Source organism: Mesoplodon mirus (assembly GCF_964341445.2).
Source record: "Mesoplodon mirus genome assembly, chromosome: 3".
Taxonomy (NCBI): domain Eukaryota; kingdom Metazoa; phylum Chordata; class Mammalia; order Artiodactyla; family Ziphiidae; genus Mesoplodon; species Mesoplodon mirus.
In genome coordinates, this window is record NC_138978.1 from 6972205 (window position 1) to 6992422 (window position 20218).

Genomic DNA, 20218 nt, shown 5'->3' on the forward strand with positions numbered 1-20218 from the left:
GGCCCCGCCCCTGGAAGGGCCCCGCCCCCGACCCGTACCCCCAGCGACCAGAGCTAGGGGGCGTGGTCTCGCCTGCGCCTCCGCCGCCTGCCCCTGGTTCGGCCCCACTGCGCGCGCCCCTCGCCTGGTCCCACTGCGCGTGCGCGTCCCTGACCCGGGGGGCTCTTCTGCACGCGCGCGCGCCCCAAGGCTGCAGGGGTCTGAGGCCCAGGTCCCGCGGATGCACCGCCCTCGCGGACAGTGAAGAGTCTCGGGTTGGGCCAGGAAGGGTCTCGCGCCCTCCCCGTTCGCCGCCCCCGGCGTCGCTGGCGAAACCCGAGCGCGCGTCAGGCGCGGGGCCGCGTGACGCGCCCCTGTTAGGGTGGGCCCGGCGGGCGGAAGAGGATGCGTGGGGCCCCTTCCTGGCCAGAGCTCGGCGCGCAGCCCCCGACGTTTCCCGGAGAAGCGGCCGGCTCTGACGGGCGAGATGAAGTAAGCTGCATCCCCCGCTTTCTCTCCGGCTCCTTTGGCCGCAGGAATTATTTACAGCCGGAGGGCGACCGCGTGCTCGCGCCCAGCCGAACCCGCAGGCCCGGGAGGCCGGCCTCTTGTGGCGGTGAAATCCTTGGGCGTTCAGTTGGGAAGAGTTACCCCCGCCACAACCCACCCGCCCGAATTCCCTTCCCCGCCTTCCTTCCGCGAAATAAATTATTATTCGCTTCCGCCTCCGTAGATCCCCTGACGCGGCAGTTGTGTTTGGTGGCGGGTGGGCAGGAGGCAGCCAGGCGCAGTCGAGGCTGGTCCCGAGGGGCCGGCGGCGTCCCCTTTCCCAGGCTTTCTGCAGTTCAGTTCAGTGAGAGGAGGAACTTGCGGCTTCCCCACTCCCCCACCCCGGAATCTGCTTAATCTTTGGCATTAGCGCTCAGTTTTCGATCAGCATTTCAAACACATCCATCCAGTGAATGGTTTTGCAGGTGAATTTTTTTCCATGTATTTTTTATTTTTATAGATCTTTATTGGAGTGTAACTGCTTCACAATACTGTGTTAGTTTCTGCAGTTTCTGCTGTACAACAAAGTGAATCAGCCATATGTATACATATATCCCCATATCCCCTCCCTCTTGAGCCTCCCTCCCACCCTCCCTATCCCACCCCTCTAGGTCCTCGCAGAGCACAAAGCTCATCTTCCTGTCTATGCTGCTGCTTCCCACTAGCCATCTATTTTACATTTGGTAGCGTATATGTGTCAATGCCACTCTCACTTCACTTCAGCTTCCCCCCACCAACCCCGTGTCCTCAAGTCCACTCTCTATGTCTACGTCTTTATTCCTGCCCTGCCACTAGGTTCATCAGTACCTTTTTGTTTTTTTAGATTCCATATATATGCGTTAGCATACGGTATTTGTTTTTCCCTTTCTGCCTTACTTCACTCTGTGTGACAGACTCCAGGTCCATCCACCTCACCACAAATAACTCAATTTCGTTCCTTTTTTATGGCTGAGTGATATTCCATTGTATATATGTGCCACATCTTCTTTATCCATTCATCTGTCAGTGGACATTTAGGTTGCTTCCATGTCCTGGCTATTGTAAATAGAGCTGCAGTTAACGTTGGGGTGCATGTGTCTTTTTGAATTATGGTTTTCTCTGGGTATATGCCCAGTAGTGGGATTGCTGGGTCATATGGTAGTTCTATTTTTAGTTTTCTAAGGAACCTCCATACTGTTCTCCATAGTGGCTGTATCAATTTACATTCCCACCAACAGTAAAAGAGGGTTCCCTTTTCTCCACACCCTCTCCAGCATTTATTGTTTCTAGATTTTTTGATAATGGCCATTCTGACCGACGTGAGGTCATACCTCATTGTAGTTTTGATTTGCATTTCTCTAATAATTAGTGACGTTGAGCATCTTTTCATGTGCCTCTTGACCATCTGTATGTCTTCTTTGGTGAAATGTCTTCCGCCCTTTTTTTTTTTTAACCGGTACGCGGGCCTCTCACCGTTGTGACCCCTCCCGTTGCAGAGCACAGGCTCCGGACGCGCAGGCTCAGCGGCCGTGGCTCACTGGCCCAGCCGCTCCACGGCATGTGGGATCTTCCCGGACCAGGGCACGAACCCATGTCCCCTGCATCGGCAGGCGGACTCTCAACCACTGCGCCACCAGGGAAGCCCCGCCCATTTTTAAATTGGACTGTTTTTTTTATATTGAGCTCCATGAGCTGTTTGTTTATTTTGGAGAGTAATTCTTTGTCTGTTGTTTCATTTGCAAATATTTTCTCCCATTCTGAGGGTTGTCTTTTCGTCTTATTTATGGTTTCCTTTGCTGTGCAAAATCTTTTAAGTTTAATTAGGTCCCATTTGTTTATTTTTGTTTTTATTTTCATTACTCTAGGAGGTGGGCCAAAAAAGATCTTGCTGTGGTTTATGTCAAAGAGTGTTTTTCCTATGTTTTCCTATAAGAGTTTTTTTTTTTTTTTAATATATTTATTTATTTATTTATTTTTGGCTGCATTGGGTCTTCGCTGCTGTGCATGGGCTTTCTCTAGTCGTGGCGAGTGGGGACTGCTCTTTGTTGCAGTGTGTGGGCTTGACATTACGGTAGCTTCTCTTGTTGCCAAGCACAGGCTCTAGGTGTGACGGCTTCAGTAGTTGTGGCACATGGGCTCTAGCACACAGGCTCAGTAGTTGTGGCACAAGGGCTTAGTTGCTCCTCGGCATGTGGGATCTTCCCGGACCAGGGCTCGAACCCGTGTCTCCTGGCAGGCAGATTCTTAACCACTGTGCCACCAGGGAAGTCTTCTTCTAAGAGTTTTTTAGTGTCTGGTCTTACATTTAGGTCTTTAATCCATTTGGAGTTTATTTTTGTGTATAGTGTTAGGTAGTGTTCTAATTTCATTCTTTTATATGTAGCTGTCCAGTTTTCCCAGCACCACTTATTGAAGAGGCTGTCTTTTCTCCGTTGTATGTTCGTGCCTCTTTTGTTGTAAATTAGGTGACCATATGTGCGTGGGTCTATCTCTGGGCTTTCTATCTTGTACCATTGATCTATATTTCTGTTTTTGTGCCAGTACCATACTGTTTTGATTACTGTAGCTTTGTAGTATAGTATGAAGTCAGGGAGCCTGATTCCTCCCTCTCTGTTTTTCTTTCTCAAGATTGCTTTGGCTATTTGGGGACTTTTGTGTTTCCATATGAATTGTAAACTTTTTTGTTCTAATTCTGTAAAGAATGCCATTGGTAGTTTGATAGGGATTGCATTGAATCTGTAGATTGCTTGGGTAGTATAGTCATTTTCACAATATTGAATCTTCCAATCCAAGAATATGGTATATTTCTCTATCTGTTTATGTCATCTTTGATTTCTTTCATCAGTGTTTTATAGTTTTCTGAGTGCACATCTTTCACCTTCTTAGATAGGTTTATTCCTAGGTATTTTATTCTTTCTGTTGTGATGGTAAATGGGATTGTTTCCTTAATTTCTCTTTCTGATTCTTCGTTGTTAGTGTGTAGGAATGTCAGAGATTTCTGTGCATTAATTTTGTATCCTGCAACCTTACCAAATTCATTGATTAGTTCTAGTAGTTTTCTGGTGGCATCTGTAGGATTTTCTATGTATAGTATCATGTCATCTGCAAACAGTGACAGTTTTACTTCTTTTCCAGTTTCTATTCCTTTTATTTCTTTTTCTTCTCTGATTGCCATGGCTAGGTCTTCCAAAACTATGTTGAATAAGAGTGGCAAGAGTGGAATCCTTGTCTTGTTCCTGATCATGTGGAAATGCTTTCAGTTTTTCACCATTAAATATGATGTTTGCTGTTGGTTTGTCATATATGGCCTTTATTATGTGGAGGTAGTTTCCCTCTATGCCTATTTTCTGGAGAGTTTTTATCATAAATGGGTGTTGAGTTTTGCCAAAAGCTTTTTCTACATATATTGAGATGATCATTGATTTGTTAATGTGTTTTATCACACTGATTGATTTGTGTATGTTGAAGAATCCTTGCATCCCTGGGATAAATACCACTTGATCATGGTGTATGATCCTTTTAATATGTTGTTGGATTCTGTTTGCTAGTATTTTGTTCAGAATTTTTGCATCTATGTTTATCAGTAATATTGGTGTATAATTTTCTTTTTTTGTGATATCTTCTTCTGGTTTTGGTATCAGGGAGATGGTGGCTTTGTAGAATGAATTAGGGAGTGTTCCTCCCTCTGCAATTTTTTGGAAGAGTTTGAGAAGGATCAGTGTTAGCTCTTCTCTAAATGTTTGGTAGAATTCGCCTGTGAAGCCATCTGGTCCTGGACTTTTGTTTGTTGGAAGATTTTTAGTTGCAGTTTCAATTTCATTACTTGTGATAGGCCTGTTTATATTTTCTAATTCTTCCTGGTTCAGTCTTGGAAAATTGTGCCTTTCCAAGAATTTGTCCATTTCTTCGTGGTTGGGCATTTTACTGGCATATACTTGTTTGTAGTAGTCTCTTATAGTCCTTTGTATTTCTTCAGTGTCAGTTGTGATTTCTCCTTTTTCATTTCTAATTTTATTGATTTGCCTCCTCTCCCTTTTTTTCTTAATGAAGCTGGCTAAGGGTTTATCAATTTTGTTTATCTTCTCAAAGAACCAGCTTTTAGTTTTATTGATCTTTGCTATTGTTTTCTTCATTTGTATTTCATTTATTTCTGTTCTGATCTTTATGACTTCTTTCCTTCTATTGACTTCGGGTTTTCTTTGTTCTTCTTTCTCTAATTGCTTTAGGTGTAGGGTTGGGTTGTTTATTTGAGATTTTTCTTGTTTCTTGAGGTGAGATTGAATTGCTATAAACTTCTCTCTTAGAATTGTTTTTGCTGCGTCCCATAAGTTTTGGGTTGTCGTGTTTTCGTTGTCATTTGTTTCTATGTATTTTTTTAATTTCTTCTTCGATTTCTTCAGTGATCTCTTGGTTATTTAGTAGTGCACTGTTTAGTCTCCATGTATTTTTTTTTTTCAGTCTTTTTCCTGTAATTCATTTCCAATCTCATAGCGTTGTGGTGAGAAAAGATGCTTGATATGATTTCAATTTTCTTAAATTTTCCGAGGCTTGATTTGTGACCCAAGATGTGATCTATCCTGAAGAATGTTCCATGTGCACTTGAGAAGAAAGTGTATTCTGCCACTTTCGGGTGGAATGTTTTATAAATATCAATTAAACCTGTCTGGTGTATTGTGTCATTTAAAGCTTGTGTTTCCTTATTTATTTTCTGTTTGGATGATCTGTCCATTTGTGTAAGTGGGGTGTGAAAGTCCCCTACTGTTACTGTGTTACTGTCGATTTCCCCTTTCATGGTTGTTAGCATTTGCCTTAAGTATTGAGGTGCTCCTATGTTGGGTGCATAAACATTTATAATTGTTAATATCTTCCTTTTGGATTGATCCCTTGATCATTATGTAGTGTCCTTCCTTATCTATTGTAACAGTATTTTAAAGTCTATTTAATTTGATATGAGTATTGCTACTCCAGCTTTCTTTTGATTTCCATTTGCATGGAATATCTTTTTCCACCCCCCCCCTTCACTTTCAGTCTGTATGTTTCCCTAGGTCTGAAGTTGGTCTCTTGTAGACAGCATATATATAGGTCTTGTTTTTGTATCTATTCAGCCAGTCTGTATCTTTTGATTGGGGCATTTAATCCATTTACATTCAAGGTTATTATTGATACGTATGTTCCTATTACCATTTTCTTAATTGTTTTTGGATTGTTTTTGTGGGTCTTTTTCTTCTCTTATGTTTCCCACCTAGAGAAGTTCCTTTAGCGTTTGTTGTAAGGCTGGTTTGGTGGTGCTGAATTCTCTGAGCTTTTGCTTATCTGAAAAGCTTTTGATTTCTCCGTTGAATCTGAATGAGATCCTTGCTGGGTAGAGTAATCTTGGTTGTAGGTTTTTCTCTTTCATCACTTTAAGTATATCCTGCCACTCCCTTCTGGCCTGCAGAGTTTCCACTGAAAAATCAGCCGATAACCTTATGGGATTCCTTTGTATGTTATTTTGTGTTTTTCCCTTGCTGCTTTTAATATTTTTTCTTTGAAGTTAATTTTTGTTAGTTTGATTAATATGTGTCTTGGTGTGTTTCTCCTAGGGATTATCCTGTATGGGACTCTCTGTGCTTCCTGGACTTGGGTGACTATTTCCTTTCCCATGTTAGGGAACTTTTCCATTATAATCTCTTCAAGTATTTTCTCAGACCCTTTCTTTTTCTCTTCTTCTTCTGGGACCCCTATAATTCGATTGTTGGTGTGTTTAATGTTGTCCCAGAGGTCTCTGAGATTGTCTTCAATTCTTTTCATTCCTTTTTCTTTATTCTGCTCCTCAGCATTTATTTCTGCCATTTTGTCTTCCAGCTCACTTATTTGTTCTTCTCCCTCCGTTATTCTGTTATGGATTCCTTCTAGGGTATTTTTCATTTCAGTTATTGTGTTGTTCATCTCTGTTTGTTTGTTCTTTAGTTCTTCTAGATCTTTGTTAAGCATTTCTTGTATTTTCTCAATCCATGCCTCCATTCTATTTCTGAGATTCTGGATCATCTTTACTATCATTACTCTGAATTCTTTTTTAGGTAGATTGCCTATTTCCTTTTCATTTATTTGATCTTGTAGGATTTTACCTTGCTCCTTCATCTGTGACATATTTTTTTTGCCATCTCTTTTTTTTTTTTTTTTATGAGTTGGATTGTGTTGTGTTCCTGTCATACTGGTTGTTTGGCCTGAGGCTTCCAACACTGGAGCTTGTAGGCTGTTGTGTAGAGCTTGTCTTGGTGCTGAGATGAGGACCTCCAGGAGACCTCACTCTGATGAATATTCCCTAGGGTCTGAGGTTCTCTGTTTGTCCAGTGGTTCATATTTGGAGCTCCCATCTCAGGAGCTTTGGCCCAACACCCGGCTCGTGAACCAAGGTCCGGCACACCGTGTGGGGTGGCAAAAAAAAGAGAGAACAATAACAAAGTAAAAAAATTAGACTAGGAAATGAACAGATATGTTAGAAAGAATATAAAAATAAAAATGTAGATGAAACAGCAACCGGAAGGTAAAACAGAACTGCAATAGTAAAAATGAGGAGGAAAAAAAAAAAAAGGTGGAAAAGACCTTGGCTGTGGAGGGCAGGGCTTAAACGGGGCGGGGCCTCTGCTTAGGACCACAGGGCTGGAAAAGGCCCCAGGAGGTGTGGCGGGTGGGGCTTAGGCTCAGTGGAACAGAAGGGACCCAGGTGTGCCTCCCGCCTCTGGTCTCAGGGGGCACGGGAACCCCACCTGGGAGCCCAGAAAGCTTCCCAGGGTCCAGTGGGCAGGGCCAACACTCTCTGCTCCTCTCCCGCTCCCGCTCCCCCCCTCCAGCCTGCCTTTCCTGTTCTCCCCCGGCCTCCCTCCTACGCCCCCAGGACAAACGGGGCCCTGAGGGGGCCTCTGAGGGCGGGCGTAGGACCCAGCCCAATAACTGGGCAGGCTTCCCCAGCCGATTGGGCAGAGGAAATGCTGGGCATACTCCCCCCTGATCCGAGCCCCCAAGGGTCCCTCCAGGCGTGGGGACCCCTCCCCCCTCTCAGCCACCCCTCAGGGGCGCCTTCCGGCCTCCACTTCTCCTCCCCGCTCAGTCCCCCCACGTCCTACCGGTTCGTTTGGGGGTTCCTCCTGTCTCCTTGGGCGTCGAGGTCCCCCACCAGCATCCAGCAGGCTGGGTGTATTTTAAATTATGTTGTACATTTTCTACAGTGATCAGCTTATGAGGCTAATCTTTTGGCAAGTTTTAGGAGCACCTGAGATAAAAAGGCTCAGTGTTTGGCATGCACAGAGCTCATTTTTAGGCAGTATTTTGTGTACGTGTTACTTTGAGGTACATGACTGCTCAGCAAATAACCACTCCAGGCAAACATTCAAAGTTATTTTTATCCAAGGACTAGAATTTACTAAGTGACTCTTATTGTCAGATGGTTTTAGGCTATTTAAAAGGGAAACAGTCAAGTCTGTGGGCAAAGGGGAACCAGGAGGCACCTTTGGTCATCTGTGGCCTACCCACTTCTCACTTTATTGGTGGAACGAGGCAAAATGTCATTGTGTGTTGCCAAATTTCACCATGGACTCTGCCAGGCCCGAACCCATGGACAGAGCAGGATGTCTGGTTTTGCTTTTTGTTGCCCTGAGCTGGGAGCTGGGTGGCTCTCTGTCTACCACCATTACCTCTCAAAGTATTTTCACTGTCACGATACGGAGGGTTTTCCTCCAGACATTAAAATGAGGTGGAAGATCCCCATTTTCCAGCTGGAGAAAAGGCCCTCAGTAGTTAAGTGAAAGGCCCAGGGCTGCAGAGTTAGAGGTTTACTCTACTCATGTATTCTTTGGGCCAGATTATAAACCCCTCATGGGCTGGGGTGGGGACTTTTTTTTAACCATCTCAGCATTATATCCCTTTGATTTATCATCAGTATGACTGGAAGGTCACAAAGTTGTCGATGTGCTGTTCCTTGGCATGTTTTTCTGTTGTGGGAAGTTAACTGGTTCTGCAGCAGCTCCAAGAGACAAGCGAGAGAAGTCGCTTTGCTCATGATGTTCTTGGTTTAATAGTGACAGAGGCTAACATTTCTCGGGCGCTTACAGCGTGCCGAGCATCGTGCCAAGTGCTTTATATGGATTGTCTCCTTCTGTGCTTCTCATCGACTTGTTTCCCCACTCTGTGGACGAGGTTGGGAGAGGTTAAATAACGTGTGTAAGCTCACACAGCTACTAAGTGGCTAAGGAGTCCAGAAACGAGCCCTTCCCCGGCAAAGGGCCTTCCAGGTTTAAAGAAAGCAACTCAGGCTTACAGTGTTTTCATGATGTCAGAACAAAGGTGAGTGAATCACTGCTGGAGTGGACATGGGAGGCCACGGCCATTCACAGCAGGGAAGCAGAGCTGCCGACCAGCTTGGGTCACTTACGTGAGTGTTTAGACCACTGTCATTCCAGTCTTGGAGGGGAGCAGAATCAGTGTCCACACTAAAACAGTGGGGGGTTTGGGGTTTTTTTTTGTAATTTATTTATTTATTTTTGGCTGCATTGGGCATTCATTGCTGCACACGGGCTTTCTCTAGTTGCGGCGAGCGGGGGCTACTCTTCGTTGCGGTACACGGGCTTCTCATTGCGGTGGCTTCTCTTGTTGCAGAGCACGGGCTCTAGGCTCATGGGTTTCAGTAGTTGTGGCGTGTGGCATTCAGTAGTTGTGGCTCAAGGGCTCTAGAGCGCAGACTCTGTAGTTGTGGTGCATGCGCTTAGTTGCTCCGTGGCACGTGGGCTCTTCCCAGACCAGGGCTCGAACCCGTGTCCCCTGCATTGGCAGGTGGATTTTCAACCACTGCCCCACCAGGAACGCCCCGAAAACAGTGTTTTAAATTTGCTATTTGGGGTTGTAGTCACACGTTTTACAGGTAGGTGGGAAGTAAGTGCTGGAACCAGGCTGCCTGTATTCAAATCCTCTCACCTCTGAGCTGCCTGACCTTCAGTAAGTTATTTTATCTCTCTGCACCTTAGTTTTCTCTCTACTCATTCTAAAAATGGGGACAATAATAGTACCTATCTCATGAGCTGTGGCAAGAATTAAATGGCATGGTGCCTGTGAAGCTCTTAGCCCAGTATTTGGCATTTAGTTAAATACTCTATATTCTCTTTTATTGTTCATAGTATCATTTCAGGTAGTGAGCTGCTGCTATTGTGTGCTGTGTCACAGTGCTTGAAGTCACCATTACAGATGTATTCCTTTGTGCCATCATTCACACGCAGGTGCTCGTACACAGGTGATGGTGGTCTTGGGCAATGGGAATTCTTTTGTTCATTCAGCAAATATTTATAGTGTACCTTCTGTGTGCCAGGCCCTGGAGGTGGACAGTGAACAAAACACAAAAACCCCTGTCCTCATTGGCACTTACGTTTTTGAGCGGAGGAGTGACAGACAATAAACAAAATAAATATACTTATCACATACAGATATGTACTACGGGGAGAAATAAAGCAGGGGATGAGATGAGGGTTGGAGGGTTACGATTTTACTCAGAGTCGGCTGAGAAAGCCTCACTGAGAAGGTGACATTTCAGCAAAGAATTGCAGTTAGTGAGGGAGTGGGCCACGTGGACATCTGCAGGGAAAAGTAGGCCAGGCAGTGGGAACAGCAAGTACAAAGGCCCTGAGGCAGGAGGATGGGTGGCTGGAGCCCAGAGAGGGGCAGAGAATAGGAGAAAAGATCAAAGAGGTAGTAGATGGGAGGCAGAATGTGTAGACCCCGCAGGCCACCCAACAGAAGAATGACATGATCTGACTGATGCTATAAACAGATCACTCTGCTGGGTTCGGGCGAAGATAGAAACGGGAGGCCAGTGAGCTGGTTCCTACAGTGGTCCAGACAGAGGTGATGGTGGCTGGGACCAGAGTGTGGAGGTGGAAGGAGGTGAGAATGGTGGGAAGTAGTTGTATGCTAGATAAGTGTTGGTCGCAGAAACTATAGGACTTGCTGACAGATTGGATGACCCCAAGGTTTCTGGCCTGACACCTGGAAGGTTTGAAGTGCCATTTGCCAGGGGTGGGGAAGATCTGCATTTGGAGCATTTGGGGGATAAGGCAGTTCAGCTTTGGACGCGGTTAAGTCTTGTGGGCACCCAGCTGTTGGTGTCAGAGTAGTAGTTGATTGTACGAGAAGGGAGTTTAGGGGGCGAAAGTCCAGACTGGAAATAACCACTTGGTGTATGGGCATTTGTGTGCTGGTGAATGTTTAACAACCTCTGAAAGGGTGGCGGTTGGTGGTGGGGAGGCAAGTTGATGGCATTTGCCGACAGACACCTGCTGTGTAAATGTTCCCACCCTGGCCAGCCTCAAGCACACCGTTACAGAGTATCTATCTTCATCTTACGGACACAATAGGTTAAATAATGTCAAGAGCATAGATAATAGTAAAATGAAGTAAATCAATTAGGGAGTGTTGAGTTTTGAGTATTTAATACCTTTTTCTGTTTTGTTTTTGTTTTAATTAAGAGTTTTGTTTATTTATTTTTTTCTTTGGCTGAGCCACACTGGCTTGCGGGATCTTAGTTCCCTGACCAGGGATTGAACCCGGGCCCTTGGCAGTGAAAGCTTGGAGTCCTAACCACTGGACCACCAGAGAATTCCCCTAATCCCTTTGTTTTTAATATAACTTATTTGGTTATAAATTTGTGTGGTTCGGTTTTTAATAATGCCTGTGTTTAACAACTGACTTGACAAATGCCCGAAGATTTAGCAATGGCATCTTGTGTGCAGGTATGCGGTGGCTCCAGCACACCACTTGGGTCACAGGGACCCAGGATTGATACCTAACGAGGTGATGGGAATAAGGATTCTCTGAGATTAGGGAGGAAAAAGCCTCAGAGCTGATCTTATGGATTCTGCCCCCTGTCCAGCCTTGAGGGGGACGTGTGCAGGTCACAGTTCATCGTGAAGGGTCCAGCTGGCATCTGCTTGGGGATGTATGGAGGACCCAGGACGCAAAGGAGAGAGTGCAGGAAACATTGGAGTTGGCGAGTGTAGAAGGGACTGGGCACTTCCCCTTGTACTTTAGCTAAAAGTCACCTTCACCTTTTTTTTTTTTTTTTTTCCCCCGGTACGCGGGCCTCTCACTGCTGTGGCCTCTCCCATTGCGGAGCACAGGCTCCGGACACTCAGGCTCAGCGGCCATGGCTCACGGGCCCAGCCGCTCCGCGGCATGTGGGATCTTCCCGGACCAGGGCACAAACCCATGTCCCCTGCATCGGCAGGCGGACTCTCAACCACTGCGCCACCAGGGAAGCCCCCACCTTCACTTTGAACTCTTGTTTTACTCCCATGCATTCTTTTAAACATTCCAAGCTCCTGAGCTGTGATTTGAAGGAAGTTCCCCTTCCTCCTGCTGGGCAAACAGAAGGTAGAGGTCAAAGGTATGGACGTGGCATTGGGAAAGGGGTCAGAGCGGCAGCAGCCATTGGCGTTCACCTCCCAGCTCCCTTCTCCTGCCACTTGTCTGCTGGGACCAGAGGATCAGAGGTGCTTTGTCCTGTGGTTTCCCAGAAACGGCTCTGCCACTGGAGCACCCGCTCAGGCCGGTGCTGTGCCACGACTGGTCCTGGGTGCACCCCACATCTGCCTCTTTCACTTTGGGCAGAACAGACGGGAACCCCGCTTCTGGTCCATACCCTCTGGCTGGCCACGTCAGTGCTCGCAGCTTTGGGGATGTTAGCAGAGCCGCACTTTACAAGGTGAGTCTCCCAGGATGCCTGGTAGGAGCCCCTCACCCTGGAGCTGGGGGCAGCGCGAGGTGCCCTGGACTCTGGACGTGGGCCCGCTCAGTCCCGACTCTGGGATGAGCCTTGTCACCCCCAGAGGATGCCTCCGCGGCACCGCACTTGGTAGCGTAGTGTGTTTCTGGCAAGTATCTTGAATAATAATTGTCATAAATGAAATCGCAACCTCCACACACTGAAGTTATAGCTCCGAGGAGTTTGGCCTTAACTTCTGGGTGACATTCAGTTATCAGCTCTGTGCTTCCTATTTCAGTCCTGTATTTCCCGGCCCTGCTGCGTTGGCCTAAGGCTGCAAGCACTAAACTGCCCTTACAGAAAGGCTGTGGCCGTCTCCCTGATAATAGAGATGTTATCTCCTTTCCTTGGAAAACAGAGTTTAGGGGCAGGAAAGTGCTGTAGAGGTCCTTTAGCTCCGTCTCTTCACAGATGGGGAAACTGAGGCCTACCAGGGTACATGCATGTTCAAGGTTACGTGGTGTTTAGATTCTACTGGGGAAGGATCATCATGTGTTCCCATCCACAGTCTAATACACTGTCCTCCTGTCCTGGAGCAGCTCAAACTTTGCACTAATAGTTTTCTTATTTATTAATTAAAAATAGAAGCGACGCATAGCAGGATCAGCCATTGGAATGCCACTTCCGTGTTTCTTGGCTAAGTTCAAGTATGTAATCTTAGTGGGAGTTGTATTTCACAGCCTGTTCCTCTCACAATAGACAAGGAGGCAGGAGGAAGTGCTTCAGAAAATCCTTCAAAAGCAGAGCCTAGGGCTTCCCTGGTGGCGCAGTGGTTGAGAGTCCGCCTGCCGATGCAGGGGACATGGGGTCGTGCCCCGGTCCGGGAAGATTCCACATGCTGTGGAGCGGCTGGGCCCGTGAGCCATGGCCGCTGAGCCTGCGCGTCCGGAGCCTGTGCTCTGCAACGGGAGAGGCCGCAACAGTGAGAGGCCCGCGTACCGCAAAAAAAAAAAAAAAAAAAAAAATAGAGCCTCGCAGCCCAAGAGCAGTTTAGGCCACAGGTGAGTGTAGAGTCGTCTGGTTCCCTGTTACCTCCCCTCTGCTCCAGGGCGGGGACCCTGACCTCGACCTTGACGTAATTGGGCTTCTCTGAGCCTGTTTATTCTCTGTCGGGGCAGCAGGGAGGACACCTGTGCACCCGTCTTCCTCCTCTCAGGGTGTAAGGACCAGCAGATGCTGGGGTGTGTCCTGTGCTGTCTGCAGGGCTGGGCTCTGTAGACCCCGAGAGGAGGAAATGGCAAGGCTTTTACCATCTCAGCTCATCTTTGCAAGCCTCCATTAGTCTGGGGGTATTAGCCCACTTGTAAGGTGAGGACTGACTAGGTGACTTAATTGGGTCACACAGCTCAGAGGTGGCCTTGAGCCCATCCTCTTACCCAAAGGCCACCTTCCTCCACTCGACTAAGGGAGCTGTTTAACACAGTGACTGGGGCCTCAGGCTCTGGGACTGAACAGTTGACTTCACCTACCGTTTCCTCATCCGTAAAATGGGCATCCTTGCAGAGCTCCTTCCCAACAGCGTTTTGAGGGAAGGTTGAGATGGTGCATTTACGTCATCGTCTGGCACACGCTGACTGCTTGGTAAACGTCAGGTATTAGGCTTGAGTCAGGTATTAGGCTTGAGGTCGTTAGCAACCAGGTTTTGCAGGGGGATGGGCAAGTCTCAGCCACCCGAGGCGGCTTTGAAATACCCGTGTTTGCACCTGCCCTGGGCCTGCTGGATCAGCGGTTCATTGCCTTGGTGAAGGGAGTAGGAGGCAGGTTGAAAACCCTCCAGCTCGTCAGATGCTCCTCTGACAATAGCCCTGGCTCTGGGCTTCACCACTCAGTGCCCCAGAGTCCTTCTTCTTGCAGTGGGCTTTTTGGACCAGCTTTTAGCACCTTAGGCCCCATCCCCGAATCCTCTGCATCAGAATCTGTATTTTAAAAAGCTCCGCAAGAGATTCATAAGCACATATAAGTTTGAGAAACACTGTTAAGGTTAAAAAACATGGTGATAAGAAAACCAAACACACAGAGCCACACCCCCTGACTTGTTCTCTGGTTGTTTAGCAACCACAGAGTAAGCAACCATGTTGCAGTAACTGATATTTCTGATCTGTGTTTGTTTAAAGGAGGCCGGGGAACGTAAGCAAGAGATAAGGGTGGCTAACCTGAGAACTGGGAGCCCGGAAAGGGCTGGGCAGGGAAGACCGCAGCAGACTTCAGAGTCAGAACAGGGTTAAATAGAGGCCCAGGGGTCGGCTCAGGCCAAGTGGCCAAGCGTCTCGGCTTTCTGCAGTTTTCTGGGGGTGGGGTAGATGTGCTGGCCCTGGGGTCTCCCTCGCCTGCCCATCCAGGCACGTCCAGACCTCTGGCTACCAGTACCCGGGCAGGAGCTCTGAGACGCGGCTGCCAGCTGGCCGCTTCTCCTTCTCCAGGCTGTTCTCTGGGCTTCGGATTTCTCGCTGCCTCTTTCCTGCACTGACCTTGCAGCTTTTCCTTCCCTCCAGACAGGGGCGGTTGCCAGGTGAGAAAGAAATGCTTGAAGGGCCAAGGACAGGAAAGCAGGAGAAAGTGGACTGGTCCTCCAGGCCATCTGTGGATTGGGGCGTGAGTGCAGATAAAGGGACCGTGGAAGAGGAAGCTGGGGGGCTGCTCATGTGGTCCCTTGGTCCTTCAGTTAAAGCTCCAATGATGGGAATGTCTGGTGTCCTATAGATTCTGGTTCAGACACTGTTGCCGGAACCTCATCTTGGTTTGGCCACTAACCAGGGCCATCTTGGAGATGGATCTCAAGAGAGGTGGGAAAGAGGCAAAGGGCAAAGTGAGAGGAGGGGGTCGATGTTAGAGTCCGGGGCAGGTCTGGTCCCTTGATATAGGGGACGGTAAAGGGATGCGGGAAGGTCTGCAGGGCCTTTTCAGAAGTCCTGCTGTTTCTTTAAACCTCATCGTCCCTATCTGTATAACGAGACTGTGGCCTCATGGTTGGGGATTTTGTTAATCCTTTATCGGTAGAATACTTGCCATATAATAAGTGCTGTATAGTAATGATTATTGTTCCTTCTTCAGTCTTCCCACACCCCAGGCTGGGCCCCGGTCCCCCCACCTATGTCTGAGAACCCGTGTTGCTTTCCTCCCGCTTCCTCTGCCTTTCCTTCAAAGCATTGGCCTTGGCAGGAAACGGGAGAATGGGAGAGCCATGGGGTAGGAATTGAGCGTATCAAGCCCTTCAGCCTTGGTCAGAGCAGAAGCCCAGAGAAATTAAACCCTCTGGTGCATTTGTGACAGGTCCAAGGCCTCTCGCCTTTCCTGCGCGTCAGCTGCTTCACATTTGAGGCTGAGAACTAGCCAAGAAGTTAGGCTAACCTTGGCGAGGCTGCAGTGTGTAATTGCTGCCCGTCAGCTCTGGAGCCAAGGAGCCTGGTGCCTGCCCGGCTCCCCGCTTTCCCACCACGGGACCTTCACCTGCCTGAGCCTCAGCTTGTCTGTCTGCAAAATGAGGTGGGGGGGGCTATGATAGTACCCCCTCCACTGGTTCTTTTCAGGGCTCTTGTCTGGATTCAGTGAGAGCCAATGCACAGAAGTGCTTAGCTCCGTGTTGGGCACATGCTGGCGTTCAGTATTTGCTGCTATTAGCAATATTCCATAATGATAGCTACACTTATATAGTGCATTATAGGAGATAGGCACGTCCTAAACACATTTTCAATGTTAACTCATTTTATCCTTTTAACAGCCCTATGGTGTAGGTACCACTAATACCCCCATTTCTGATGAGGAAACTGAGGTACAGAGAGGTTAAATAATTGTTTTTGAAAATGTTTGTTTGTTTGTTTATTTATTTATTTATTTTGGCTGCACCGGGTCTTAGTTGCGGCACACAGGATCTTTTAGTTGTGGCATGCATGCGGGATCTAGTTCCCTGACCGGGGATCAAACCCAGGCCCCCTGCATTGGGAGCATGGAGTCTTACCCACTGGACCTCCAGGGAAGTCCCAAGAGGTTAAATAATTGTTCAGAGTAAGGATTGAGCTGGGATTCAAACTCAGCCAGTTGGTTCCAGAGTCCGTGCTTTTGATCACTGTGCTGTAGCGGTGAATGGTGATCATTTTGTGCTTGGAGCCCAGTAGACAAGGGAAGAGCAGAGGAAGAAGTGAGGGGGCAGTGATGTCTCCCTCCAAAGTTCCAGCCATCATCCAAGACCAAGGCCTGCTGCTCCGATGGTCCTGGCCCCCCGTGCTTGTGGGCGAGACTGGCCTTGGTTGTAGAGTGGACAGCTCCAAGCACATGGCTGCACTGGGACCTCCCTGGGGGCTGGTGCTGCCTTGCCCTGCTCCTGCAGCAGAATGGCCCACCTCTAGCAAGTGGCATCATCCTTGTGTATGGATCAGGCTCCTGACCCACTGAGGCAGAGAAGCCGAGCTGCTGAGGAGGGAGAGGGAAGCTGCGGGACTGTAACATTTTCCTGAGAACCAGGTGGCTGTTTCTTGCCAGGCAGGAAGCGTTTGATAACCTAGAAGTGTGTTTCCCTCCTGCATCGCAGCTGCCTGAGCCGTGTCTGATCCTTCCTTGTTCCTTGTCTGTCTTCCCCATGTGCCCCAGGCACGCAGGCGCTTGGAATATGCTCACGGCGGCCGTGTGCATGGCCCTGCTGGGCTGCCTGCAGGCCCAGGAGCTCCAGGGACACGTCTCCGTAATCCTGCTGGGAGCCACCGGGGACCTGGCCAGAAAATACCTATGGCAGGGGCTGTTCCAGCTGTACCTGGAGGAGGCAGGGAAGGGCCACAGTTTTCGCTTCCACGGGACTGCTCTGACGAGCACCAAGCAGGGCCAGGAGGTCATAGCCAAGGTCCTGGAGTCCCTCTCCTGCCCCAGGGACACAGCTCCCGGTCGCTGTGCTGAACTGAAGGCTCAGTTCCAGCAGCTGAGCGAGTACCGCCGCCTGAAGACGCCTGAGGACTATCTGGCCCTGAGCAAGGACATAGAGGCCCGGGTCCAGCACGAAGGCCTCCAGGAGACCGGCAGGATTTTCTACTTCTCGGTGCCACCCTTCGCCTATGCAGAGATTGCCCGCAGCATCAACAGCAGCTGCCGCCCAGGCCCAGGTGCCTGGCTGCGCGTTGTCCTTGAGAAACCCTTTGGCCATGACCACCGCTCGGCCCAGCAGCTGGCCACAGAACTTGGGAGCTTTTTCCAAGAGGAGGAGATGTACCGGGTGGACCATTACCTGGGCAAGCAGGTGAGCCTGCAGCTAGGAGCCTGCTGGGGTGGAGGGAGCTGGTGGAGGTAGACCCCGTCCACAGGGCCACACCGATGGCGGAATTGGTCCTGAAGGCATCGTGAAATCTGGGCTCCCATGGCCATCTTGACTGTGGGCAGGAGGTAAGAGGCCGGAGGGAAGGCGGTGAGTGGCAAGGGCAGGACTGCTCAGCCCCCGTCCACGTGTCCAGCCACCTGTTCTTTAGTGTATCCTGTCCTCTTTGTTTCCCAGCCAGGGTTCGGGCTCTGATGTCTCCGCGTTGCCCTGCATTCTCTGCAGAGGGGGCCCTGAGACTCTGGGGTCTGGACCTGGCTTCCAGCTGGGCATGCTGCGGGAATTAGAATTAACCTCCTTACTCCGCACCCACCGGCTCTTTCTCAGTACCTTTTTCTTCCTGAGTTCTGTTTTGAACCAGAAGGCTGGTAACGAGATCTTAAAATGTAATAGGGACCCTAAGTCCATGCTTCTCATCCAGGCCCTGTGGTGGAGTGAGGGGCTGGCCTCCTGGGTGATGCTAGTCAGCTGGCCAGTTCTCTCTGAACATACCTTCAGGGCCCCTTCGGGACACCTCTTCCCGGAAACCGCAGCAGAGAATACACGAGCACCTGTGTTCTCTGGTGCCGACCAGGACGTGGGCCCAGGGCCACAGGGTGGGCACCACATAGTCATCTGGGGCAAAGGCATCGCCTTCCGTCCAGCCCTATTTGGAGTTGCAGTATTCCAAAGACAGGTCCTCAGGCCACTTGCCCATCCTGGTAGGTTTTTTCACTTGTTTATGGGAGAAATTAGAAAAAAAAAACCCCAAAACTGGATGGTATTCAATTTGAAGCTTTTCTTGCTCCATTTTTAGTGTTAAAATATCTCTTTTATTAAAAATTGATGATAATAGAAGATAGAGAATCCTTAAATATTTTCTTTCCTTGCAAACTAAAAAGCTGGTAACCCTGTATAGGTGACTGAGAGGCTTCTGGAGTCCTTACTGGGCTGTGAAGCCCTGGTGTCCAGGGACCGCTGCTCCCGAGAGCATCTCTTCTGAGAAGGGGGCAGAGAGGCTGGGGGCCCTTCCTTGGGTCAGGATTCCCTCTTCGTCCTGAAAGGAGCCACAGCACCACAGTCTCCTTCCCTGGCAGGTGGTGGCCCAGATCCTGCCTTTCCGAGACCAGAACCGCAAGGCCCTGGACGGCCTCTGGAACCGGCACCACGTGGAGCGGGTGGAGATAATCATGAAGGAGACCGTGGACGCAGAAGGTGTGTGAGTGGTCGCCGCCCCGCGTCTGTTGTGAGGCGTCGGCCCGCAGGACTGGAGGGTCTGCCAGGCCCCCGCGCCTTGGCCAGTGCTGCTCAGAGGGGAGCTTTTGCCGGTGTGTGGTCTCCCTCCAGGGCCTGCTGTGTGCCCAGCTCTGGGTCATGCTACACCTCGGGGTGCCTGCAGGCAAAGCCCACATGGTCATCGCTGCCCTTAGGGAGTGTGCAGTCCCGTTAAGTAGCCTTGGCCCAGGTGCTGAAACACTGGCCAGCAGTGAACCCTGGGAGGTAAGCTGGCTTTCCTGTGAGTGTGGTGGAGGCCGGCAGCTAGCACGAGGGCTCCCGGGCTTGTATGCAGTGCTTGCACCAGCGGCCCCCTCTGCCTTCTCCTGCAACCTGCTTGCCTCCTGTCCCTCCTGTGCAGTCATTCTCAGCTCACTGGTCACTTGGTTGGGGAGCCTCTGCTGACCGTCCCGACAAGGTCCGCTTCTGCTGCACACTCAGAGCTCACGTGCCTCCCTTCCCTGCCCCTCTGCGCTCTTGGCCTCATCTCATCCCCGCCCCATCTGCCTTTCCCAGCTCCTCGCTGGCACCTGGCACACACCTGGGAAGTGCTGACCAAACACTGCAGGAATGAGCGGTGTTGACCTGGGAGTAGGGACACCTGAGTGTCAGGCCTGTCTCTGCATCCGAGTGACCTCAGCATGCCCATTCCTGTCCCTCATCTGTGAGGCCAGCGGGTTGTGTCGACAACAGCAGCTGAGGCCCCTTTGAGCTCCAGCGTTCCGTGATTCCATCATGTCTTGCGAGCATTGACTGTGTGTGTTCAAAGCGTCGGTTCTTACCCCAAATCATTAAAGCTAATTCTTAACTGTTTGCTGATGCCCCCAGTAGCCATATGAGATGGGCACTGTTATTAGCTTCCACCTACAGACGAGGTTTGGTGACGAGCCCAGGGTCACGGCCGGAAGTGGTGGAGCCGGGTCCTGGTCCAGGCAGTCTGGCCCCGGCACCAGGCTCTGCGCCACTGTAGTCAGCTCGTCCCCACCACTGTGTTCCGCAGCCCAAGCAGCAGTGCCAGAGGCCACCGTCCCCACTCCACAACGTGTGCCTGGGCGGAGGGGAGGGCCCCTCGGGCCTGGATGAGGGCCCAGGAGGTCTGTCTCTTTCTCTTTCCCTTGGTGACTCTCTTCAGCTTTCTCCCCTTTTGTCTTTTTTTTTTTCTTTTTCTTTTATTTTATTTTTTATTAGTTTCTGCTTTATAACAAAGTGAATCAGTCATACATATACATCTGTTCCCACATCCCTTCCCTCATGCATCTCCCTCCCTCCCACCCTCCCCATCCCACCCCTCCAGGCGGTCACAAAGCACCGAGCTGATCTCCCTGTGCTCTGCGGCTGCTTCCCACTATCTATCTACCTTACGTTTGGTACTGTAT

The 20218-nt window shown here is 49.5% G+C and overlaps 1 protein-coding gene across 4 annotated transcripts in view; it reads left to right on the forward strand.

The window, feature by feature from the left end:
* Positions 1-346: 346 nt before the first annotated feature.
* The window catches only part of H6PD (hexose-6-phosphate dehydrogenase/glucose 1-dehydrogenase), a gene marked incomplete at its 5' end in the record, with an annotated part of 34069 nt that continues 14197 nt past the window's right edge, over positions 347-20218 (forward strand). Inside the window, 3 exons of one of the 4 annotated variants that reach the window (XM_082612307.1) lie at positions 347-471; positions 16877-17513; positions 18665-18782. In XM_082612307.1, coding sequence (XP_082468433.1) covers positions 467-471; positions 16877-17513; positions 18665-18782 — 760 coding nt within the window. Of the gene's footprint in view, positions 472-12109; positions 12233-14465; positions 14802-16865; positions 17514-18664; positions 18783-20218 lie in introns of those variants that run through there. The other 3 variants (XM_082612304.1, XM_082612306.1, XM_082612305.1) reach the window with 3 other exon arrangements.